Source organism: Lepidochelys kempii, chromosome 9 (genome assembly GCF_965140265.1).
Source record: "Lepidochelys kempii isolate rLepKem1 chromosome 9, rLepKem1.hap2, whole genome shotgun sequence".
NCBI lineage: Eukaryota > Metazoa > Chordata > Testudines > Cheloniidae > Lepidochelys > Lepidochelys kempii.
Genome location: NC_133264.1, coordinates 98,837,070 through 98,860,749, shown reverse-complemented (window position 1 = coordinate 98,860,749; position 23,680 = coordinate 98,837,070). Strand labels below are relative to the sequence as shown.

General features: G+C 44.8%; 1 protein-coding gene across 1 annotated transcript in view; it reads right to left on the bottom strand.

Moving 5' to 3' along the window:
• The window catches only part of GPC3 (glypican 3), a 281,890-nt gene that overhangs the window by 39,949 nt on the left and 218,261 nt on the right, over positions 1 to 23,680 (bottom strand). The window contains exon 7 of the mRNA XM_073358506.1: positions 8,122 to 8,278. Coding sequence (XP_073214607.1) covers positions 8,122 to 8,278 — 157 coding nt within the window. The remainder of the gene's footprint in view (positions 1 to 8,121; positions 8,279 to 23,680) is intronic.

The window sequence follows — 23,680 nt, the reverse complement described above, 5'->3', positions numbered from 1 at the left end:
TAAAATTAAAACGAACCGTAGATTTGTTTGTTAATATAACCGATGCTTCTGCGCAAATACTTTCTCTGTCTAATCTGTAAGTTTATTATAACAGACTTCTCACCTGTCCAGTTTGGTAAATTATGGACTCAACGTTTCTCTAAAGGGCCTGGCAATGTAAGAGTTACAACAAACCTGTAAAACACACGCACGTTACACTCAGTATATGGCCTGATCATGTTATTGCACTGAACACACTCCACTGAAGGGGAAGCTAATAGCGACCCTGTCTCTGAAAGCCACTGCTAATTGTATCAGCCTGTCAATAAATGGATACTTTTTTGTTGACTGCACTAAAAGTCATTGTTATGTGTCTTATAGCCTTCAATTAAAAAAGCAAAACAAAAGTGAATTAATGAATTTGCCACTTGATACAATTAGGGATTCAATACATTATTACATGAGACGCCTCCTTCATCTTCCATAATGACATAGAATTCTTGACTTCCAACCAAATCCTCATTAAAAGGAGAACAGAAATCCCAACAAACACAAACACTTGCATTAGAATAGTGGTAATAGTGCCATTGCACTGCGTAATTGGCCTGGATTCAGTTCTCATGGCAGAATAATCTAGTTGGCATTTGGACCATTTTTTTCCTCTCTAGGACAGGATTAATGTCTTGTAGAACAGCATGTCTGTACTATTATCACTTTACTCAAATATTAAGCCATTGATAGACAAAAAACTGAATTAATTTACAATTAAAATTGCTGCTAGGTAGATTATGATTAAAACCCCCAAAATATTCAACAATGTGGAAAGGAAAAGAGCAGAGAATGTAGATACTCCAATCTGAACAGTTCATCTGATCTGGTAATACATGCATACCTTTAAAATGTCACAATGCATCTCCAGATGCCCGTCGTTACACTGTATTTGAAAGGCTCTTCCTAAGCAAACATCCAAGGAATTTTTTTTTTAAACAGAAGATCTGGATTCATTTCCAAATCAAGCAGAATGGCTCTTTAAATGTCTTCAGATATGAACATCTCAGAACACAAAAGATATGGCCAAGCAGAGAGGCATTCACAGAAGAGCAATCAAAATTATAAAGGGCCTGACAAGATTATCTTATAAAAATTAAGAACAGCGTAGTAGGCCCTTCTTCCAGCATAACAGTCCCCAGTCTGAAATTGGCAACACCCCTCTGCTGAGCAGAACCAGGTGTCTTGGGCCTTACAAGCCAGCTTCCCAGTGGAGAAGAGATCGTGACATGGAATCTGGGTACATTCTATGTGCAACTTGTTTTACAGGTGCACATATCAGTCCTGGAACAGAGATGGCCAAACAGCATTCAGGGCAACCACTTCTTTCAGGGGATCTCAGCTCGACATCAATGCCCAATTTCCAGGGGACAACTTTGCCTCAGAAATTGGCTCCAATCACAGGCACAGGCAGAGAGCAGACTGCCCTGCTTCTCACACAGCTTCCCATTCAAGATCCACTGCCTTCGCACAGAATCATGAACAACAAAAACTAACACCTCCACAGCATGACTCCCCAAGCTGGAAAATCCTCTCATGTGCTCAGAAAAACAAACTAGAAGACCACATGTGCCATCTGCTGGCCCCTGCTGCAATAGTGAATATAGAGAGCTTGGATCAATGACACCTAAAGCGAGACATTTAGGGGCTGAGGGTTTAATGAGATGAAATTAATCAAAGGAAAAATCTGTGCTGAGTATCAAGAATGACGTCTTAACTGTAAGACCTGTTAAACTGTGGGACAGTCTCATGGAAGACCCATCATTGGAGACATTTAGAAGTGGACTGGGAAAAGTACTATGCATAATATACTTAGGTTTTGAAGAAGCTTTTAAAAAGAAGATGCCTAGAGGAAGAATAGCTCAGGTGTGTTTGTTTACTTCTGCCACTATACAAGCCAAAGCATATGCCCTAACACTGACCACAAGTACTGGCTTATTGGCTGGGAATCTAACAACACACAGCTGCTTTTATTATTTAACACATCTCATTAGAAGTAACATTCAATCTGTAGTCTTGTTTCAGGGATCCCTCAAATGAACAGCTTTAATTCATTCTTGGCAAGCAGAGTCTGGCAATTTTTAAGCCTGAAGCCTTGACAGTGTCCTTCTCAGCATCCCCATGCAAAGGCTAAATCATTGGCAGAGCAAATAATAGGCATTACAGAGATGAGGTATGGGTGGGCTTGGCACAATTCACGATGTATTTGGTTTATCATTCTGATGGATAATATCAATGTTTATTTTTAAGCATTTTTTTTATTTGTATCAATTTAAAAGTTCACAGTTGCAGAACATCATGGGCCTTTATGCATTTCCCCCTGATTTTTATCCATTTCAATTTTCATAGTGGAAGGAAATTATGGGGAGGTCAGACATGAATTATTTAATGACATTAGATGTTGAGTTTCAAAAAGTTACAGCTTTATAACCTTTAAAATATGAATTGTCAACGTCACATCAAAATATATAGTAAGTGTCCTTAAGTCAAACTCTGATAAGTTCTCAAGTAGCATTTTTCTAGCTTTGCCTATCCGTAAATTTCAGTTAATATTGATGGAAGTGTTTTTTTGTCCGTTTGGGTGGGTTACGGTGAAATCAACATTTACCGATAAAATGCTGATCATTCCAAGCCCAGTTATGGGCCACTCTGATACAAATAAGAGAGGCTCCATAGACGTCTCTAGACTTGGGTGCAAAGTACATCTCTAGCAAATAACAAAAACACAAGGATGGGCCCAGACTGGGTGGCTGGGCGTTGCCTGGTGCTCTGGATCCTCCCGTAGCTCTCAGAGCTAGTTCTGCTCCTCTCCCACCATAAGCATTGATTTATCCCTGTGTAGGCAGCTGAATGTGCAAGAGGGAGCACATGTCTCCAACACAAGACGAGGAAACTGTGCCACCGGCTACACTGCTTTGCTGCTTTGGTAACGCAGGGAGACTTAAAACTGGCAGCTCGGCAGAGCTTGCTGGAGCAAAAGAATCCATGGCGCAGCAGTGAAGAGGTGGATGGACACTTTGGACCCTCAGCTGTGGATCCCAGCAGGAACAACCAAGAGGCAGGCGGCATGATCAAAGGAGATTAATTAGCTCCACGGGTGCAGCAGGAGCAGCCAGCAGGTGGCATTGTTATACACAGGCTGCATATATCGTTATCACACACATCTATGTCAGTATCTCTTCACACGCACCCCTACGGCTGTCTGAACGGCAGAGGGGATGGAGCAGATTTCCATGCCCATGACAGGCTTCACTTCTACTCCATATTGCTCAGCTTCTCCCTTTCAGGGACAACTTAGGCTATCTCTGAACCTTCCCTTCCCCCATCCCCCTGGGAATCCGCCAGATTGCTCCAACTGGCAGGTATGTTCCTAAGTGTTCCCAGAAGATGGGTCCTAAAAGGGATTTATTTATCCCTCTTGGCAATTGCTATTTTGGGGGGTGCTCAGACATTGCCCAGGCAGCTTGCAATTGCCAAGTCACCCCGGGCAAGCGAAGTGTGCCAGGCCGCCATCCTCAGTAAACGCAGCAAAAGGCGATCTTCATGCTCCACGTACGTGAAAGCCACTCACCATGGCGTGTTGTCTCCAGTACTCATGTTTTATTTTCAGGCTTCCTGGCAGCAGGCTGGCTGGTTATAAGTAACGTCTTGACAGAGCATTCCAGAGGTGAGTTAATTACTGGGTGGCTATTCGGAATGTCAGCAATTTGCCAGCAAGCAACCAGCCTGTCTGCTTTGGTGGGTACAAGTGAAGCATGATTGATTTCAGAAGCGGGTGAATACACAACTCTGGACACATTCGCAGTACCTTGCAATTTGCGGGGGAATACTATCATTTATTCAGAGACCTGACTTGCCATTGGTGTGGCGTACATACATGTGTGTGTGTGTACAGATCTATTTTAGGGTTTACGTGTACATGGTGCAGATTCCAGGGCTTTCCCACTGAAAAACAGGAAGTTCTGCTCATTGATCTAGAAGCTTTTCAATCATTCTCCTATTGTAAACATTATCTGCCTTCAAAATCTTTAATGTGTTGCAGATGTGACAAAGGATAAAAGGTCTATCATAAAATCCCTCTATCTCGGTGCTTATTCCAGTGGGGCAACATAATAATGAATTTATTAGCATATAGAGCTCGCCAGCATATGCTTATAGTCACTCACAAACTTTTGACTTGACAGTTTACAAGTGTGTTTAAATCCTTAAGGTTTCAGTTGACCATGCAGCTATTATAGGGTCATTATAAATAAGAAACAAAGGTTACACTTTATAGAACAGGAGATAAATCAAAACTAGTATATTGGAAACAATGTGTTTTTTTCTCTGTTTGTTTTTGTTTCTCCTGATTTTCAAAACCATTCAGGGTGACAGCTGGTAGGGAAAGGGGCGGTCAGCGGCTGTTAGTACTGAAACTGCTAGAACCAGAGGTACCCCGCATATGAGTAACTGGTGAGCAGGAGAGGTTTAGATCACCAGTATCTACACACAATCAAACTGAGCTCCTTGAAAGGTCAGTAGGTGTTGAATCTTCTTTCAGGGAGAGTCTCCTCGCTGGCAAATTGTGATCATCTTTTGTTTTAACTTCTGCTCAGGATTCTGCCTTTTATCACCAGCCACTGTGTCTTCCTAGGGTTTTAACCATCTACTGCCACAATGGTATGCTGGTGCATCGTCTCTCCTTTTGTGATTTAATTAATTAGAGAGAAGCCACCATTCTATTGAAAGTTCTTATGCTTCTTGATAGCATTTGGACTTTCTGCATGTTGACCCTACGGCAAATTAGACGTCAGGGACAAGGAAAGAGAGTATCAGCTGAACTGAACATTACTTTGGAGAACAAGTTAAAAAAGAAAGAAAAACAACTTGCCAAACTGTCACTCACTGATTTTGAACCAGAAAACGGTCAAACAAGACCTCAAAAGTCCACTTTAAGTTATTCGACTTGTTTGATCACTAACCTAACAATACTCCACAACGCAGAGGAATAACGGCACATTCTGACACCCAAAGACTTCAATGATATAAAAGTGTCCAGTAATTAAAAAAAGGGGAGCCATCAATAATTTGAGAAACCAACCCTCCTTGTGCCTCTTTACCCTCCTTGGTAGGCAGGAAGATAAACCCACACAAGCCTGGATGTACGCACATATTTGCAAAGCTGTGCCGAGGATGGAAGAGTTTGAGATTTCAGAATCCGGCTCTGTTTCAAATCAGAACAGCCACAGAACAGTTCAAAACTCATATCGGAAAGTTCTAAAAACATTTCAACGAGAGTCAATCAAAAGGTTTTGTTTTACTTTTGACTTTTTAAATTTTCTACTAGATTATAATACGTAATAAATATCACATAATAGCAAATACAAATTTCAAAACAAAAAGTCATTTAAAAAAAATCTAAACGTTTAATTCTGAAAATGTCAAAATGGGATTTCAAAACATTTTTTCTGGTTTTCAGCCCAAATCACAAAGCATTTCACATCTTTCCACAGAAATTTCTCCAACGAGAGTATACTCTAAAGTTATATTACATCCAAAAAGCTACGTTAAAAGAACATTAAGGTTGCAAAGGCAAGAACTCAAAAGTTAGGAAATGCCAGAACAGCCCCATTCATTTCAATGGGACTTCTCATGTGCTTAACTGCTTTGCTGGCTCCTGTATTGCAGGGTGAAGCCTGAAGAGAGTGGAATGCCAAGAACATCTCACTAAGACTTCACTCTTTACCAGTGATATTTGCTATTGTGGAGAAGGAAGTTCACGGCATACAGAGAAATTAGATAAAAAACGTTAAATATTCTTGCTGTAAGGTTGCAACATAACACTAATTTATTTTTTTTTAAATCCAGAACCGTAACATACAAGAACCAAAATCAGAGAGAGACAATGCAGGCTGCTCCTTAAGGCAGAGGGGCCCAACTCACCTCCATTTTGCCCTAGGCTGGCTCTTTGCAGACTTACTCAGTTCACATGCCTCCCTACAGAGCCTCCTATCCTGCACACAGGGCCAGAAAACCCCTTACAAATTAAAGCGATAGCTTGTCATTTTAACAGTTTTCCGTACACCATAGAAGTAAGCAACAAATACCCTTCAGCCAGATAAAATGAGAGAGAGAATCCTTCTGTTCCTTTTTTCATTTAATGTGTTCACATACCAGGGTGACAAGAAAGATATAAACATCTAGACAGATAGGGTATCTGGGAGATCAATACAGTGATTAGACCAGCCTAGAGAGACGGAAAAAGGTAGCGAAGGATTATGCATGTCTTCAGAGATCAGTGATACTGTTAGGCTAAAGGGCATAAAAGGAAATTTAAAATGTACTGAAATAACATGAAGCTGTGACACAAAGATTTGATATAGGATGAAACCTGCATCTCCAGGCTTAGCTTGATACAATGGGGCATAGCTGAATCAGCTGTATTTCCCTTACATATGCCTTGATGTTTAAGTGTTTGATGAAAGAAAGTGCATTTCATCCTTATCTGAATTAGATTTTTATTTTGTTGTCTAACATCAGTTAGGGTTGGACTAGATGACTTAAAAAATCTTTTCTGTCTCAACTGATATTTGAATATAAATATTTTATTTACATATTATGTAAAAAACACAATCTTGGACAGGAGGCTGCTATTAAATCTCTCATCCCCCACTCTGTTAGGGATATTTTAATTGTCTCAGATCAATGGAAGGGAATTTATAAACATCTGGGCTTAGTTTAAGAGTCCAAATTTGCCTCTTAAACTTCAAAGCCACAGGGCTGATTTTATCCAGGTTCTGTTGTCTGGTCTTTAAGAAGAGAAGCCTACAGCCCTTGAAACAGAATTAAATTGGTGTAAGTCAGTGAAGCTCCACCAAAGTCCAAAGGTCAATTTTCAACGGCCCCAGATCAGGGCTAAATGGCTATTCTGGTCTCAGTTACATCAGGGAAGTGGTTGGAGCTGCTGCTTTCAATGGAGCTGTAGCAGTCCAGATTGAAATAGAAACAGTTTGGTTTGTTTTAGAGCAGTGGTTCTCAAACTTCGTTGCGTCGTGACCCCCTTCTGACAACAAAAATTACTCCACGACCTCAGGAGGGGGGACCAAAGACCGAGCTCTGCCGCCCCGGGTGGTGGTGGGGGGGGGCAAAGCTGAAGCCCAAGGGCTTCTGCCCTGGGGAGGGGGTATGTAACCTTAGCCCTGGGTGGTGGGTCTTGGGCTTCAGACTTGCTGGGGCCCAGGGCCAATACCAGCTTTGGCAACCCCATTAAAATGGGATCGCGACCCACTCTGGGGTCCTCCCTCTTTTCAATACCTTTACCAGACAGAAAACTGATCTCACAGAGTCCCATGTTCCACAGGGTGTTTGGAGCACCAGGGGTTGGGGTAGGGTAGAGAACTGGATTTTGGTCACCACCTATGCATAAAAACATGTAAAATCTCCCGTTGAACCCGACTCGTACACACAGGCCTTAAAAAAGGAGGAGCACCACTTCAAGGCAATGGCCTCTTCCCACACACAGTGGGCTGGATTCTCATTTACACTGAGGCCATCCTACACCCTCCAGGCTGTGTAAATGGTCTTGGGGGAGTAGTGGGGGGGGATACATAATATTGACATCTACTTGGTCCCTTTACACTGTCAGAGCAGTGTACATGGGCCTTAGTGTAAATGAGAATTAGCCCCAAACCCTCTTTCCCTTCACTCAGTGGCTACTGCCCCTTTCCATGCTGTGGAATACACAACACACCTACAGGGGGATGAAATCAGCTACACATGGGTGTAATGGAGCCTCCTCAGAGGAGCCATGCAAATGGCCTCCCAGTTACAGACAGCTGGGCAGCAGCCAACTTCCCCAGAAAGCCTGGCGTAGAGGAAAGCACGCAGCTCGTGTCCTCTCCTCCCAGGTCACTGGGGAGTTATTCTAGCCGTGCTCGCTAGTGTCAGTGAGGCTTACATACAAAAATCTGCCACGTGTCTGCTGAACAAAACACTCCCGGGACCGGATTCATCCCTAGCATCATTCCATTAAGTTCGGCGTTAATGGACCCTTGTGCCCAAGTTCTAGGTAACGTTCAGAGCGGGAACGAAAACTCAAGTCATTATTCTCATCACCTGCTAAGAACCGGAGCTGATTCTTAACCCTTAGTTCTCCATTTCCGGAGCCGCCGCTGCAGTCATCTTCATCATCGCAGTCTCCGCTTTCTGACTCGTCCTCATCCGTGGTTTTGTCTGGAGCTTTTCGCCGGGATATTGACATTCCTTTCAACAGCTGAAAGACACAAGGTGGCACAGAACAATGGGAAAGCCCCCTTCACCATTGTTCCACTTTGCAGGGCTTCCCCCATCTCAAGTGTTGATTCATTCTTAACAGCAGAAATCATACTTTAATAACCTCAGTTCCTTTCACACCCTTTGCTTGAGACATGCATGAAGGAGGAATGGAGGCAGGAGGGAAAGTTAATTACTCATCAAGCCCAAGTGTCGGCTCGTTAAAGAGCTCAGGGATGTTCGTGTACACAATTGAGATGAGCCAAATGGCAAAAAAAGTTGCACTGAAGAATTTTGCCCTGCAGTTGCCCCCAACATGCTCCCTACACAGAGGAATTGGCCTAAGCCGGGCTACGTGCCACAAGGAGAATTCCCAAACAGGCGTTCTAAACCAGCTACATATGGCCCCTTTGCTGTGTCAGAGAGGGGCTTTGTCCCCCGAAGAGTGGGATTTCAGAAAAGCACTCAGTATTGCTACTGAACTCCTACTGAAATCAGCCAGACTCCCATTGACTTCAGTGGGAGCAGAGCTAGTGGTTTGGAACCCTAAGTTAACACTTGAAGAAGTCAATGGGTGTTGTGCATGCAAAGACCTGCGAGATTGGACTCTCAGTCTTCTCAGCCTAATAAAGATCTCTACGAAAATGACAAAATGCTGGCTGGAGAGAGAACTGCCCCACTCGGAAGTAACAAGTATGAAAAGAAAGGATAGATCTTGCAGGATTTTTATCCTTGTGCATCGCCAGGCTGGAGACACACGGCGCCCCGCCTGTGCTATGTAAATATACAAAAATAATAGCCCAGATACGCAGAAGTGCTGAGAACTCCAATCAAAGCCCAGGGGATCAGCCCTTCAGAAAGTCAGGCCTACCAACAATACTGTTATAGCTAGGGAGAACTGGTTTAAGGATAACCTGGCTGTCAGAATTCAACTGTCCAATAAAAGGCAGCCATCCTACTTTAGAACCAAATCTCGTTTTCAAAGAGGTCAGCGACAAAAGTCCCATCACCCTAGGGTCAGGCTCTTCTATCAGAGCCAGGCAAAGTTAGCCGTGTGCACTGCTCCCGATGCACAGTACAGGTGACGTGGGCCAGAGAAGGAACGCAGAAAACCAACAGGCCGGATGGGCAAATCAGCCAGCTCTTTGGCTGTTTGGTAGAGGTTGCAAGGAAAAGGGGCCCCATGTTCATTTTCAGCTTTAGGCTGGCTGTTCTGGTCACTCAATGCACCCAGGATTGTTAAGAGCAAGTGAGAAGCTTTTGGCACTGGATAATTTCACTTGTCCAGAGTGGGCTTTGGCTATCCTGGGATACTAGAAAACCGCAATGACTCTAGCCTGGTTAAATGGCAGATCCTAGCACGTAAGGGTGACATTTTCAGAAGCACGCAGCCTTGTGCCAAGTCCCATCAAGGGAGCATGTTTTGTAAAAGTGACTGGTCAAGACAGAACCTGACATATATGGTAGAAATAACGCAGCAAAAGAACTTTTAATTTATCCAAAGTAATTGAAAGTATCTTCAAGCAGTAAAATTGCCTAGATATTTTTGTGTGAAGCCTTAGCCAGTGCTTAATTTGTAATGAAAGAGGTGCCAGGGCTCAAGCAATTTTTTTACATTCATAACTGATGCAGCAAACCCAGAGGTGCCAGGGCTCGGCCCCGGCAAGCCCTGGTGCAAATTAAGCACGGGCCTTAGCTAATCAGGATATGTTCCACATCTAAAAACACTGAGTAAAATCAAATGTCTCTAATGAATGTAAGACTAAGATTACTATCAAACATATGCTTGGAAATTCTTGATACTGTCCCATTAGTCAGGGTGGAAGGAAATGGGCACATTTTGGGTTATTGGTTTCCTCCTGCTGATCTTTCCCATTTACTGTTTCTAAAATAACTGAACTATTCCATCATAAACAGATTTGTTTTGAAAAGTTTCAGTCAGCCCATTCATATATACTGAAAAATTCCATCTCTACCACTACATAGCTAAAAGCTTGAATTTAATCTCCTGACATAAAAAAAAAAGGAAAGTAACAGAGACGATATTGCAAAATAGAAGCTTATTGCATACTTTAGAGGTTTAGTTAGTTTCATCTGCTGCAGTGATATGCATACCTCTCAGGCATTTTTAATATCTGGAATCCAGGTTATACTTTTAAACTATTAAGCTGGCGTTAGAAAACAGCTCCCAAAATATTTAGTTGCTGGAGTTTATACAACCTTAGAGGAATGTTTTCAGCGTCTGGCTTCACATGTCCACAGCAATGTAAACACACATGTTACTGTTTCTGTTAGAGTTGCATAACCTAATGAAAAGCAAATGGTTTGGACTCAAATCCACTTTATTTTTGCATTGCATGCCACCCATATTTACATGTTGCACACATTTAATAACTACCAATATGAAAAATGTTTGCTTCTCATATTTATAAATATGATGTATGGAAACTAGCTGTGAAATATTTGAGATATGTAGGAGCTGAAACAAAAAATTAAGGCGGACATTTTTGAGCAATTAAATAGGCCGCTTTGCTGGGGGCGTTGAGACTGCATTCTGAAATGCCTAATACAAAAAAAGCACCTACAGATGGAACACTGTGAAGTTCATAAACCTCCTCGCATTTATAGAAAGACGATCACCTGTCACAGCTGATGTCTGCACGGCTCTCTATTAAAGTACCAGCTATCTGGGTACACTCCCATATGGTGACACCAAAAAGAACTCCCACATCAGATATACTTCCATCTGCTCCTTGGTTTCACATCATTGCTCTTCTTTCTCAACAAGCTCTCCTTCCCTTCCACTTTTTTTCCTTTTCAATTTATATGGCTTTCAAAAGACTGCCACGAAAAGGACTCAAAGTGAACTAATAAATTACTGTGGAAAACGGAGAAGATTGAGTTGTTGGAATGGTATGACTTCATAAAGCCTTTCAACGGCACCTACAGATCATCTTGTCACATACTTGGAGCTTGATCCAAAACACACTGAAGTCAAGGGGAGTGGGGAGAGACGGGGTGTTTCCATTCACTTTAACAGACTTTGGCTTGGGCCCTCCATGGGCGTTCCCGAAGACCTATTTTTCAGACATTTGAACTCTTTCCCCGGAAAACTGCACGACCACTAAAATAATAGCAGTTGTGGCTATGGGCATAGCAGAGGGAAGATTTCACATAGAAGAGTATATTGTGCTCATTTAAGGCCCTTACACCTTTATTTTGATTAAAGGATTTTCCCCTCCAAACCAACTCAAAAGTGGTTATGGAAAGGACTTAGGAGAAATCGTGTTAAAAAGTAAACCACGTAATAGCTCCTAAAATTGGTCTCGTAGGTATATCACTGGCCTAGAGTATTCTCGGAGTGGTATGTTAATTTGTTGTGTACAGTCCATTCTCAGAGGTGGGTGAAATAACCTCACTTTGCAAGAGCAGAATCAGTATATTTATTATCAGGAGTTGGTGGGTGAGGTTCTGTGGCCTGCAATGTGCAGGAGGTCAGACCAGATGATGATGATGGTCCCTTCTGGCCTTAAAGTCGATGTGTATGTGTAGTGGAGGGGCATGGCCTCCCTCGGAGACTGAGAGGAGAAACCTGGCCCCACCCTTTGGTGGGCAGAGCCAGGCAAGCCACACCTCCTGCCAGAAGCAGAGGAGCGGGACAGGAAGTTTAAGGGGTGGGCCCTACAACTCAATTGTTCGAGAGCCGGCGAAGGAAGCAGACATCTCTCACCAGCTGCCAAGCCCTCAACCCAAGACGGAGCTCTGCTGTGCCGAGGACCCAGAGGAGGTGCCAGGACTGCCGACCGACCTATATCCGGAGGAGCTACGGGGACTGCCGCTGGCAGTGTACCCCAGGGAGATGGGGACGCACTCAGATGGGGTCACAGGAAGTAGCCCAGGGATACTAGACATTAGTCTGGCTGTGTGGCCAGAGTCTAGGTCAGCAGGTTTCAGTGGGATCCCCACTGAAAGGGCCCTGGGCTGGGACCCGGTAGAGTAGGGTGCGACCATGTCCCCTTGCCCCCTGCTGCCAGCCCCACCCTGTGGGTGGCAGCCTCCCCACCTTAGGCCCGACGGCCTGCATTCACTGTTGCTCTGTGGTGCCCAGAGGGTCAGGGCCCTAAGACTGCTTGTCGCTCTAGCCCATCCTGAGGATCAGAGCCTTTACACTGCCTATTGCTCTGCCCTGCCCAGAACCCTGGCCAGAATCCCTAGACGGCTCATTCCGGTGTTGAGCCTTGCATCCATAGGCACAACACAGTCAGGGCTGTGGCCTCTGCCCAAGACTGATGGAGAGGAACAGCCATGGGCCACTACACTATTGCGTTAAAAACCCACGGCACCAAGTCTGAGCGCCTGGGTCAGCTGACTTTTGGGTTTGTGGAGCTAAAAATAGCAGCGTAGATGTTTGGGCCCACAATGGAGCCCAGGCTTTGAGATCCCACCCCCCTTGCAGGTCAGAACCAGAACTCCTCAGAACCAGGCTCCAGCATGAGGCCAAACATCTACACTGCTATTTATAGTCCCACAGCCCAAGTCCGAGTCAACTGACGCAGGCCAGATGCCATACCGTGGGTCTTTTCTTGCAGGGTAAACATACCCTATGAGTCTAAGAGCTAGAAATTGGTGCACTGCGTAACAACCACGAAGACTCACACACAGTGCATCCCACAACCTCGCAGATGATTAAACGAAATTAACTTTAGAGCCAAATCCTGCAGCTGATATTTGTGGGGGAGGGGGAACTACACAAAACCCAAACCACATGATGTTGTAATCTCACCTCTCCATGGGCAGGAGAGTTCCCACCCCGTAAATCCAGCAGGCCATGGCAGTTTGGCTGTGCAGGGAAGGAGCTCAGTCTGCTGGGAGGCTGCACCAGGGAAATCTTTGCACCCCTGAAGCAGATTTCCCCTGGTGCAGCGTGGCTGGAGGCTTAGGCTGAGTATTGCCATGTGGTCCGAGACAACTTTGGTCAACTACACTCCCTGGAGAGGGAGCACCAGCCAGCAAAACATGGCTGGTGCTCCAGGCTGGGGGCATGGAGGACGGCTCCATCCTTCCTGACCTCCCCAGAGAACCTGAGTCAAAGCTGGGTCACTCACGCCGTGCACAGGAGCCACAAGTCTGTCCCCGCGGAAGGACGGCAGGATCAGGCCCAGGACGCAGTCACTAATGGGCCCTTACTCTGAAAACAGGATACTATGGGGGGGGGGTCTTACATTTGCGACACACAATGCTGCAAGGACGAAGCGAGGTACCAGTCCTGCCAGCTGCTCCAGACACCTAAGCAACCGCTCAGCTCTGCTCACACGGAGCAGCTTGCAGAGTCAGGGCCACTCCCAGGCAAAATGTTCTCCACGGACACGCCTTTAGACTGGAGTTATAAAATACCGGAGCCTGGAGGACAACACCAGAGACATTTCTTTCATTACTTACTTGAAAAGGTAAAAGCCTGGGAAACTCTCAGGCAGGGAATTAAGCCCTTGGAGACGTTCAATGTTAATAAGCTGTCCTAGGGAAGGAATGGAAAGATGAGATGGTCTCAAGTGTGTGTTTTCAAATATTAAATTATGGAGGACTTCCTAAATAGCTGCCTTTTGCGGGGGGAGGAGGAAACCTGCAGGAAACTAATAGCTTAATCTCTCTGGATTTACATGATAACGTAACAGGAACTTTGCCAGAAACGCTGAGAGAGTCCTGACTTTGAATGCTGATATTCGAGGGGCCGTAATTCTAGGCACGCGGGGCTCCAAATAATGAGGAAGTATATCCCGTCTGCTCTTTGCACAATGGGTGGTTTGAAGGGGGTGACGGGGTGGCAGGGGAAAGAATGTGAAATGCGAGCACAGTACTGGATTCCTACCAAGGTGGATGAAATCAGAGCCCTATCCTAGGGAAAGAGTTTGGGGTTACCATTTGCAAGGCTCACGTTAAATGCTGTCAGCTAACTCAGCTCAGCCATTCTTGCCTGATAGGAACAAGTAGAGGATGCATTACAGTTTAACAACTAGGACGTAAAGATCCTAGTGCAACCAACCAGTGCTAAGTTGCACACTTGACGGGCTAGATCCTGATCTGAGGCAGTCAAATGGACAAAGAATGGGCACAACCCTGCCGAGTTCAGGCAATACTTCTATTTCATTTAATGGGACTATTTCAAGAGCAAGCCCTGCAGGATCTGGGCCCTCAAACCTCTCTGCAAGTTGCGAGTACACGACACATGACTAGTACGTCTACATGGCAAAAAGAAACCCCACAGCAGCGAGTCTCGGAGCCCGGGCAACGGACTCAGGCTACAGCGCTCAAACTAGCCGTGCAGATGTTGCAGCTTGGGCGCTGAAGCTGAAGGGTGTAGGCCTGAGAGCCCAAACATCTACACACCTAGCGCAAGCCCGAGTCTGTGGACGGGGGCTCTGAGACGCAGGAGTGCCCTGAGAAGTTTTCTGCAGGCACCGCCTGGCGTCGGACGGGGCCAGCAGGCTGCCAACGACTGCTTGGTGTAAAGGGCAGTAGAGGCGAGGGATCCACACAGGAGTCTCCCCGCCCTTCCCTGCACATGAGAGCAGGCTCCACCTCCCTGTGCCACAAAGAGGAGTGAGGACAGAGGAAATGGCAGCCAGAAAGCGGGCTCAGAGGCGCGTGAAAGAAGATGCTCTCTCTCACCTAAATCCACGGGCCCACCTCTAGACCAGAAGCCTAATCTATCTCCTCCTTCTTCTCCCAGAAGCCAGGAGGCACAAGTGCCCTGCCCGTCCCCCAGCTGCCAACAATCTGAGTCAAATCCCCAGTCTTACTACTGGCTCAAGGAGCCAGGCTCGGGAATGGCAGATCAGGACTGCTCAGAAGGGAGAATATTTCCCCCCTTCCCGATGGCTTCCCAAACCCTTGTGTGATGTTCTGGGTGCCAGGGGGAGGCAAGAGGTCTGCACAATGCACACTCAGCAAGGGTCCCCACGTCTAGCACCCCACGGTGCCCAGCCGAAAGGCACTGGCTCTGCCACCAGCCGGCCCGCCACTGCTCTAAGGGAGGGGGCTGGATTTTGCCCGGGCAAGTTTTGTTACCCTTCTTTGTAGCTCAGCTCTGCTCCAGAAGAGCAGCAGGAAATTCCTCCTAGGGCTTGTCTACATGAACACTTCAGCGATCGTGCCACTCCAGAGCTTCAGGGTAGACCCTCACTACAGCGACAGGATGGCTTCCCCCATCACTGCAGTTAATTCATCCCCCCAGAGGTGGTGGCTAGCTTGACAGAAGAATTCGGTAGCACTGTCTACACCAGGGGTTAGGGCAGCATAGCTACATCTCTCGGGGGGTGGTTTTTTCACACCCCTCCGAGATGTAGCTATGCTGATGGAAGTTCCCAGTGTAGACCAGTCCTTAGTTTGCAGCAAACTGGGGCGTAAATCTACCTCGTCCTACCCTGCCGCACACTGAGGGCCCGGGTGGTCCCCACTGCCACTGACTGAAAGTTCCCTGGTGCACTTTAATTGCCTCCTGTTTCCAAGCAGGATAGCTCAAAGCGCACTCCGGGACTTTTAGCATGCGGCAGCAGGCTCCACGGGGACACTTAGCACAAGGCAGGCCAGCACCCCTTTGACACAAACTGATTGTGGAGACAAGCCTTTAGGCAGCACTTGATTTAGCTGTTTTCAACTCAAACTAAGTTTTATTACTTGTATTACATAGGGAGCCGCAGTCACAGACCAGACCCTAGGTTGCCAGGTGCTGTAAGGCACAGAACAAAAAATGCTCCCCACCCCAAAGAGTTTACAGTCTAAGTAGACATTTCCACTAATCACACCATTGAAGAGATATGGGTGGGGCTGGCATAAACATTTAGTGTTTGCCTACCTATTCTCACGCTGAAGTCAATGGTAAAACACAAACCGACTTCTCTAGGAGCAGCGTGAGGCCAGCGCTGAAAATCCCTTTGATACCGTACAGCTCCCATGTGAATACCGTTAGGTGCTTTGGCTTCTGCAAAAGTAACATCCACAAGTCATTAAGTAACAATTACTACAGTCTACATGCTTTGTGAAGTTATATTTGGTGGACTGAACATAGTTTCTTCCTCTTTAAATAGCAACTAAACCTAAATGTTACCCTGCCATTAAAGCTAGTTCACATCTTGTGGTTTCAAGTCTATGGTAAGAGGCAGAAAAATATACAGTGTAATGATCAGTAAAGTAGTATGTTACAATGAGCAAGTTTTAACTTAAGCACAATTTATCCAGCTGTAAGAGTTTACGGTCATATCCGATCACGTCTCTGCCAAACCATAATGACAAAAATACACCATAGCTCTATAATGCACCCAATCCAAAATATAGAACAAATTGTGGGAATGTGTTTATACATCTACACACACACGTGTGTTTGTGTGTGTGTATGCATGCATGTTATATGTATTTGTAAGGCACTTATCCCCTTGGTATGTAAGCATTGAATACATATATATAATATCATAGAATCATAGAAATGTAGGGCTCAAAGAGACCTCTATAAGTCATGTCCAGCACCCTGCGCTGAGGCAGGACTAAGCAAACCTAGACCAGCCCAGACAGGTGTTTGTTCAACCTGTTCTTAAAACCTCCAGTGATGGGGACTCCTTAGAGTCAGAAAGCTCTTCAACATCTAACCTAAATCTCCCTTGCTGCAGATGGAGCCCATTGCTTCTTGTCCTACCTTCAGTGGGCATAGAGAACTATTGATCCCCGACTCCTTTATAACAGCCCTTAATATATTTGAAGGCTATCAGATCTCCCTTAGACTTCTTTTCTCAAGATTAAGCCTGCCCAGTTTTTTTTTTTAACCTTCCCTCATAGGTCAGGATTTCTAAACCTTTTATCATTTTTGTTGCTGTTGTCTAGACTCTCTCCAATTTGTCCACATCTTTCCTCAAGTGTGGCACCCAGAATTGGACCCTCCATCTGAGGCCTCATCAGCGCTGAGTAGAGCGGGCCAATTACCTCCTGCGTCCCAATACAACACTCCTGTTAATACACCCCAGAATGATACTGTATTAGCCTTTTTCACAACTACATCGCACCGTTGACACCTGTTTAATTTGTGATCCACTAGAACCTCCAGATCCATTTCAGCAGTACTACTCCCTCGCGAGTTATTCTCCATTTTGTAGTTATGCACTTGATTTTTCCTTCCTACGTGTAGTACTTGCATTTCTCTTCATTGAATTTCATTGGGTCGATTTCACACCAATTCTCCAATTGGTCAAGGTCATTTTGAATTCTAATCCTGTCCTCCAAAAGGTGCGCCATCCTCGGAGTTTGCTGTCATCAACAAATTTGACAAGCATACTATATTCACACACACACACACACGGTAACTGACAAAAGATACATATGGGCCACATCCTCAGCTGGTGAAAATCAACACAACCCTATTGCATTCAAAGGACCAATGCCGGTTTGCATCAGCTGAGAATATGACCCAATTGTATCTTTCCCAGGAGGGGACAGGACACATATGAAGAAAATAATCCAGTAGCTTTAAAATTTGGACCTCTAAGGTCGATGTGGTTGAGAATGTTGGCCCACCTCAATTCCGATGCCAACCCGAAGAGAAGATTTAAATATAAACAACCCCGTTTATGGCAATGTTCATAATTTGGCTTGTTCTATGGATCGGACGGAGGTTTAAAAAAGTTCAAGCCAATTCTGAACATTGTATTGATACTGTAACTTACTGTAGGTAAGATTGTCTAAGGCAGCGGTTCTCAAACTTCATTGCATTGTGACCCCCTTCTTACAACAAAAATTACTACACGACCCCAGGAGGGAGGACCGAAGACTGAGCCCACCCAAGCCCCACCACTTCGGATCAGGGGGGCCAAAGCTGAAGCCCAAGGGCTTCAGTCCCAGGTAGGGGGCCTGTAACCTGAGCCCTGCCGCCCTGGGCAGAGGGGCTTGAGCTTGGGATTCAGCCCCGGGCGGAGGGACTCCGGCTTCAGTCCCAGGCCCCAGCAAGTCTAACGCCAGCCCTGGCGACCCCATTAAAACAGGGTCGCGACAGTTTGAGAACTGTTGGTCTAAGGCATTCCAGTTTGTTGTACGTTATTTATAGGTTTAATCAACAGATAATTCATAATTGCATAGTGACCAGGTTGACAAACAAAAACAGAAGGGGTAAATACACAACCAGAGTAATGACCCAGCTGGATTTGAACTGGCCACTGGTGAAAAGTTCTAGCACTCATCCTTCTCAATGAGTGCTCTATACAGAGCCTTCCACCTTACCAACCACCCAAGCCACCCTGCCCTTGGAGTTTTCTATTTTAAATGTAAGCACAGTAACAGTTACGACACATTTGTAATCATATCTTTATAGCCCTTAAACAGAAATCTGTATTTCACTCCTTAAACTGTAGCCTAATTTTGCATTCTTATTTTAGACTCCAGATTCACAGGACTGCACACCACCCACTTCACTGAAATCATGCCTACAAACCCAGATGACATCCCAAAATTGAGCCAGATCTACCCTGCCCTGTTAAGCCAAAAATATTCATTGCAACATAGTTTTAAAAAAATAAAATATAAAACAAACTCAGCAGTGAAATGAATTGTTTATTAGGGTGAATACAGATGATTTCTGTCAAACGAAAAATTCCCTTAGGAGCTGAGGGAAGTCTGAATTCATATTTGTAGTCTTCTGGTGAACATATCTGTCCTTTAATTTAGTTTGCATGACTGAAAGAATTTAATAAAAATGTTCCAAGAGTTTTGCTGAAATTCTTAGCATATTTGTAGTAAGCCTTTGGAATATGATCAAACACACACTGGAAAAGACTGAACTGAGCACGCAGCTAAAATAATATTCAGAATTATCGTGGAAATTTAATAAACAAATCTACACAATTACAGAAAAATGTAATGCAGAAACTGTCCTCATTCTGGACTCTCACTTCCACTGCTGATGCTGTCACTGTGCCTCAAGGAAGGGCATACTAGGGATAAGTCACAGCAATGGGGTTCAGGAGATCTAAGCACCCAAATGGTCAATAGCATCCACCAATTTTGGGTGGCTTCTTCTAGGCGACTCAAGGGTACTTTATAATGATGAAACTAGGATTCCTTTTGCACCTATCACAAACCTATACCCACTCACTACTAAAGACATAATGCAAATGGACAGTATTTTGTACAGCACCCCTGAAATGCCCATTAAGTCAGGGTTTTTCTCTTAAATACCCAGCTTCTGAAAACACTACTTTGCTCAAAAAAAAAAAAAAAAAAAGATCGTGCATGGAATCCTGACCTTTAAACTTGCCACATTTAATAATTTATGGGGGTATTTAAATCATGGCTGAATCATGGGAAAGCTGCAGATTTTAATGTGATGATTTCCCCTTTTACAGGCTCAGTCTATCAACCAGGAGTATATATGAAACACAGCTGCGGCTGTTCTGCTTACAGAGGTAATTATCTGATCACAAGCAAGACTGGAGGAAAGCGACCCATTTCAAAAGGGGCAGTTGTTTTTTACACTCATGTCTTTTGAGCGTTGTGGCCTGATCATATACAAGCATGTAACAAAAAGAATCAATCCTTCTGCCCCCCCCCCCCCCACACCTACTAGCCCTAGAAATAACAAGAACCAAATTTGGCTCTTTTATTCACAGGTACCAGTTAGCATTATATAGTCCACCAGCTCCAGCCGGGGTGGGAGGGGGGAGAATAACCTTCACTCCATCCTTTTCCCATTCACTGGCTCCACTCAGATCATCCACCCTGCAGATGGAGGCTCCGATCCTGCAAGTGACTGCGTGTGGGAAGAATCCTGCACCCATGCGAGGGCCCATCAATGTCGTTTTGTGCTGGTGCGGCACAATGTAGGTAATGCAGCATGACTTATTAAACCAGAGACGTTGCTCAGTCTTACTGGCAGCTAACTATATATTATGTTAAACTCAACACCCATTGGCAGCATGCGCTAAACAAAAAAGCAGGGGGTGGGTCATTATAAAGAAAACAACAAGGAGCTCATTTTTGTTGGGAGAGGTCTGAATTGTGGTTGACTTGGGGGAGTTTTACTTTGCTACACCTTGGCAGTACATAAGAGGCAGAGAAGAAACCTGTTCCTAATTGTACTCCTATTTCAAACTCAGCACAGTAAGGAGTAATTGCTAATCAAATGTTAATAAAATGGATACAGACACTGGGTCTGGAAAAGTAATTTTCAGCACTAAGGAAAACAACCAGGAATGTCAGCTGTTTTTTCACCTGCTCTAAAAGGAAATACTTGGCTGTTACCCACGACACCCACCCTTAGCCCACTGTACAGAAATCTGCTAGCAATCTCCAGGTTTGAATTACATACAGATAGCTAAAGAAAAGCATCTTTCTGCTAAGCTAGAGATCACTGTTTCACTTGCCACTTATTTCTCAAAATTCAAGGTTTATCTCTCTGCATGCCCAAATGGTATCACGAAATGACATATCACACAAATGGAAATTTTTCCCTGAAGGAATTTCACATTTCAGTCAACTCCAGTCAAAATAACAAGATTCCCCTTTTAATACCCGCCACAAAGCATTATACTCTGCCCAGTAGGAGTTTAGGATTTATGTTGTGTTCCTTAGAGAAAATTAATTTTAAGAAGTAATTTTAGCTGCCCTCACCCCGAAAAAAAAACATTGGCTAACGAGGCCTTCACTAATGAACCAGCAGAAGTTTTCATTCAGGGTTTGATGGTCTCTTCCACAATACCAGTTTGTTCTTTGATGAATGCTTAGCAATGAGTCTCTGTAGACTATTTCACAGGTTAACAGAACACCCTTTTTTAACGTTTGCATTCTCAGATGAAAAACAGACTCTCGGCCACCAACTTGTGTTCCTTGGAGTAGGAACTTGGACTAGGCTGGCTCAAAGCACTGACGCATTTCATCCAGTACCTGGTCTCATACCAGCTGTTTCAGAGTAAGGTACAAGAAACCTCACATTGGTCTATTACAGAATAACCTGCCCCTAAACAGAGTTTCTTTTTAACACTTTCAGTGAGAGGTTGGCTTATACCCTGAAGCATAAAGGTTTATAGCCCATATAACAGTGGCTGTTCCCATTACATGTATAGACGGAGAATCCCTTAGAATCATAGAATCATAGAATATCAGGGTTGGAAGGGACCCCAGAAGGTCATCTAGTCCAACCCCCTGCTCAAAGCAGGACCAATTCCCAGTTAAATCATCCCAGCCAGGGCTTTGTCAAGCCTGACCTTAAAAACCTCTAAGGAAGGAGATTCTACCACCTCCCTAGGTAACGCATTCCAGTGTTTCACCACCCTCCTAGTGAAAAAGTTTTTCCTAATATCCAACCTAAACCTCCCCCACTGCAACTTGAGACCATTACTCCTCGTTCTGTCATCTGCTACCATTGAGAACAGTCTAGAGCCATCCTCTTTGGAACCCCCTTTCAGGTAGTTGAAAGCAGCTATCAAATCCCCCCTCATTCTTCTCTTCTGCAGGCTAAACAATCCCAGCTCCCTCAGCCTCTCCTCATAACTCATGTGTTCCAGTCCCCTAATCATTTTTGTTGCCCTTCGCTGGACTCTCTCCAATTTATCCACATCCTTCTTGAAGTGTGGGGCCCAAAACTGGACACAGTACTCCAGATGAGGCCTCACCAATGTCAAATAGAGGGGAACGATCACGTCCCTCGATCTGCTCGCTATGCCCCTACTTATACATCCCAAAATGCCATTGGCCTTCTTGGCAACAAGGGCACGCTGCTGACTCATATCCAGCTTCTCGTCCACTGTCACCCCTAGGTCCTTTTCCGCAGAACTGCTGCCTAGCCATTCGGTCCCTAGTCTGTAGCTGTGCATTGGGTTCTTCCGTCCTAAGTGCAGGACCCTTCTCAAATCTTACTGACTGCTTGGCCTCCGTGCTATCCAGTGGCAATGAGTTGCATGGGGTAATGATGTGTTCTGTAAAAACAAGTATTTTCTCATGTTAGTTTGAAATTTGTCTTTCACTTTCTTTGACTGACCCCTTGTTATGAAACAGAGTAAACAGAAGTTCCCAATTTAGCCTTTTTATACCATGCATTATTTCACCCCCTCCTAGCTGTCTCCTTCTAAACAGTCCCACTCTTTTTCAACCTTTCTTCCAATGCAAGCTCACCCCTGTTTATCGTTTCCAGTGCCTATCTCTCTAACTCCCTTTATTTGAGACAAGGTCACTGGTCCAGTTCCATACCCCATACAAACCAACATGGGCTCTGCTCTCTGCTGCTAGCACAGCAGGATAGGCATGCTCGGGTGAGGTGCTACTGTTGTAATGGTTCTATTTCTTTGTCTTCTCCCCAAGCTGTGGGGCAGGGTAACCACCTACTGCTGGTAAATTGATTTTTCTGGCCTTCTCCTGATAGCATGAAGATGCCGATAATGGTGGTGATTTACTGGCCAAATGGACACATTGTTTTTATGAGTCCTTGGCTTAATTTGGGCTTAGCTTTTGAAACTGACAACATCCCCCGGGTCAAGGAAAATGGATACACCTGCTAATTAAAATCAGTCCGTATTAGTTGTTTAAATCGATCTTAGCAGGAAGAGGAGCTGACAAGCCATTCTCAATTCCTCCTCGATGAAATCCACGGTCTCTCACCAGCGAGTGATGGAGGGGACTGGACATGATTACTGCTCTCCAAGGAAGCGATGGTTAGTTAACTTTTACTGGCACCTTTACGAACAGGATGATTTAATCCTGGCTGTCCTTGCACTCAGACAGGGAAGGTGTTACTTCCCCAGCACATACACACAGTGATACATCATGGGGCACATGAGAAAAATAGATTACCTGGGATTTACGACCAGCTCATTCGCTTTTTCTTAGCCATTATTCTGAATCACCAGACCCTTGCCATCTCTCTTCCCATGTCTGTGAATTAAGTCTATTTATGGTTTGTTTTGGGGTTAAGATAGGAAGGAAGAAGAGAACATTAAGGATAAGGAAAGAGGCCATATGGCCTGTCCAGGCCTGCTACAAAACCAGGAAGTACAAATCTATTCATGATTCATCATCTGGACCTCAGCTCTAGTCCAAGGTGTTAGCTGCAGCAGTGTCCTCTCTCCCTGTGAACAATACAATGCTCTCGCTCTCTCATTTATTTCTCCTACAGTATTTGATTTTAATGCTCCATTTGGCACTTTGTTCCATCTCATGTCTGCCTTATTTATGTATGTGTCTCCTCCTCCTTACCTGGAGCCTGATCCTGATTCAAAGTCCACAGAAGTCAATGGAAAGACCTACCACCGACTTTAGTGGGCTTTGGATCAGGCCCTACATGCACTTTTCCTCTTCAAATGAGCTACTAATGCAAGCAGCTTATTGGAATCACATTGGTGCCTTTCCTTCCAGGATCCTGTCAGCTCCCAGGAGACAC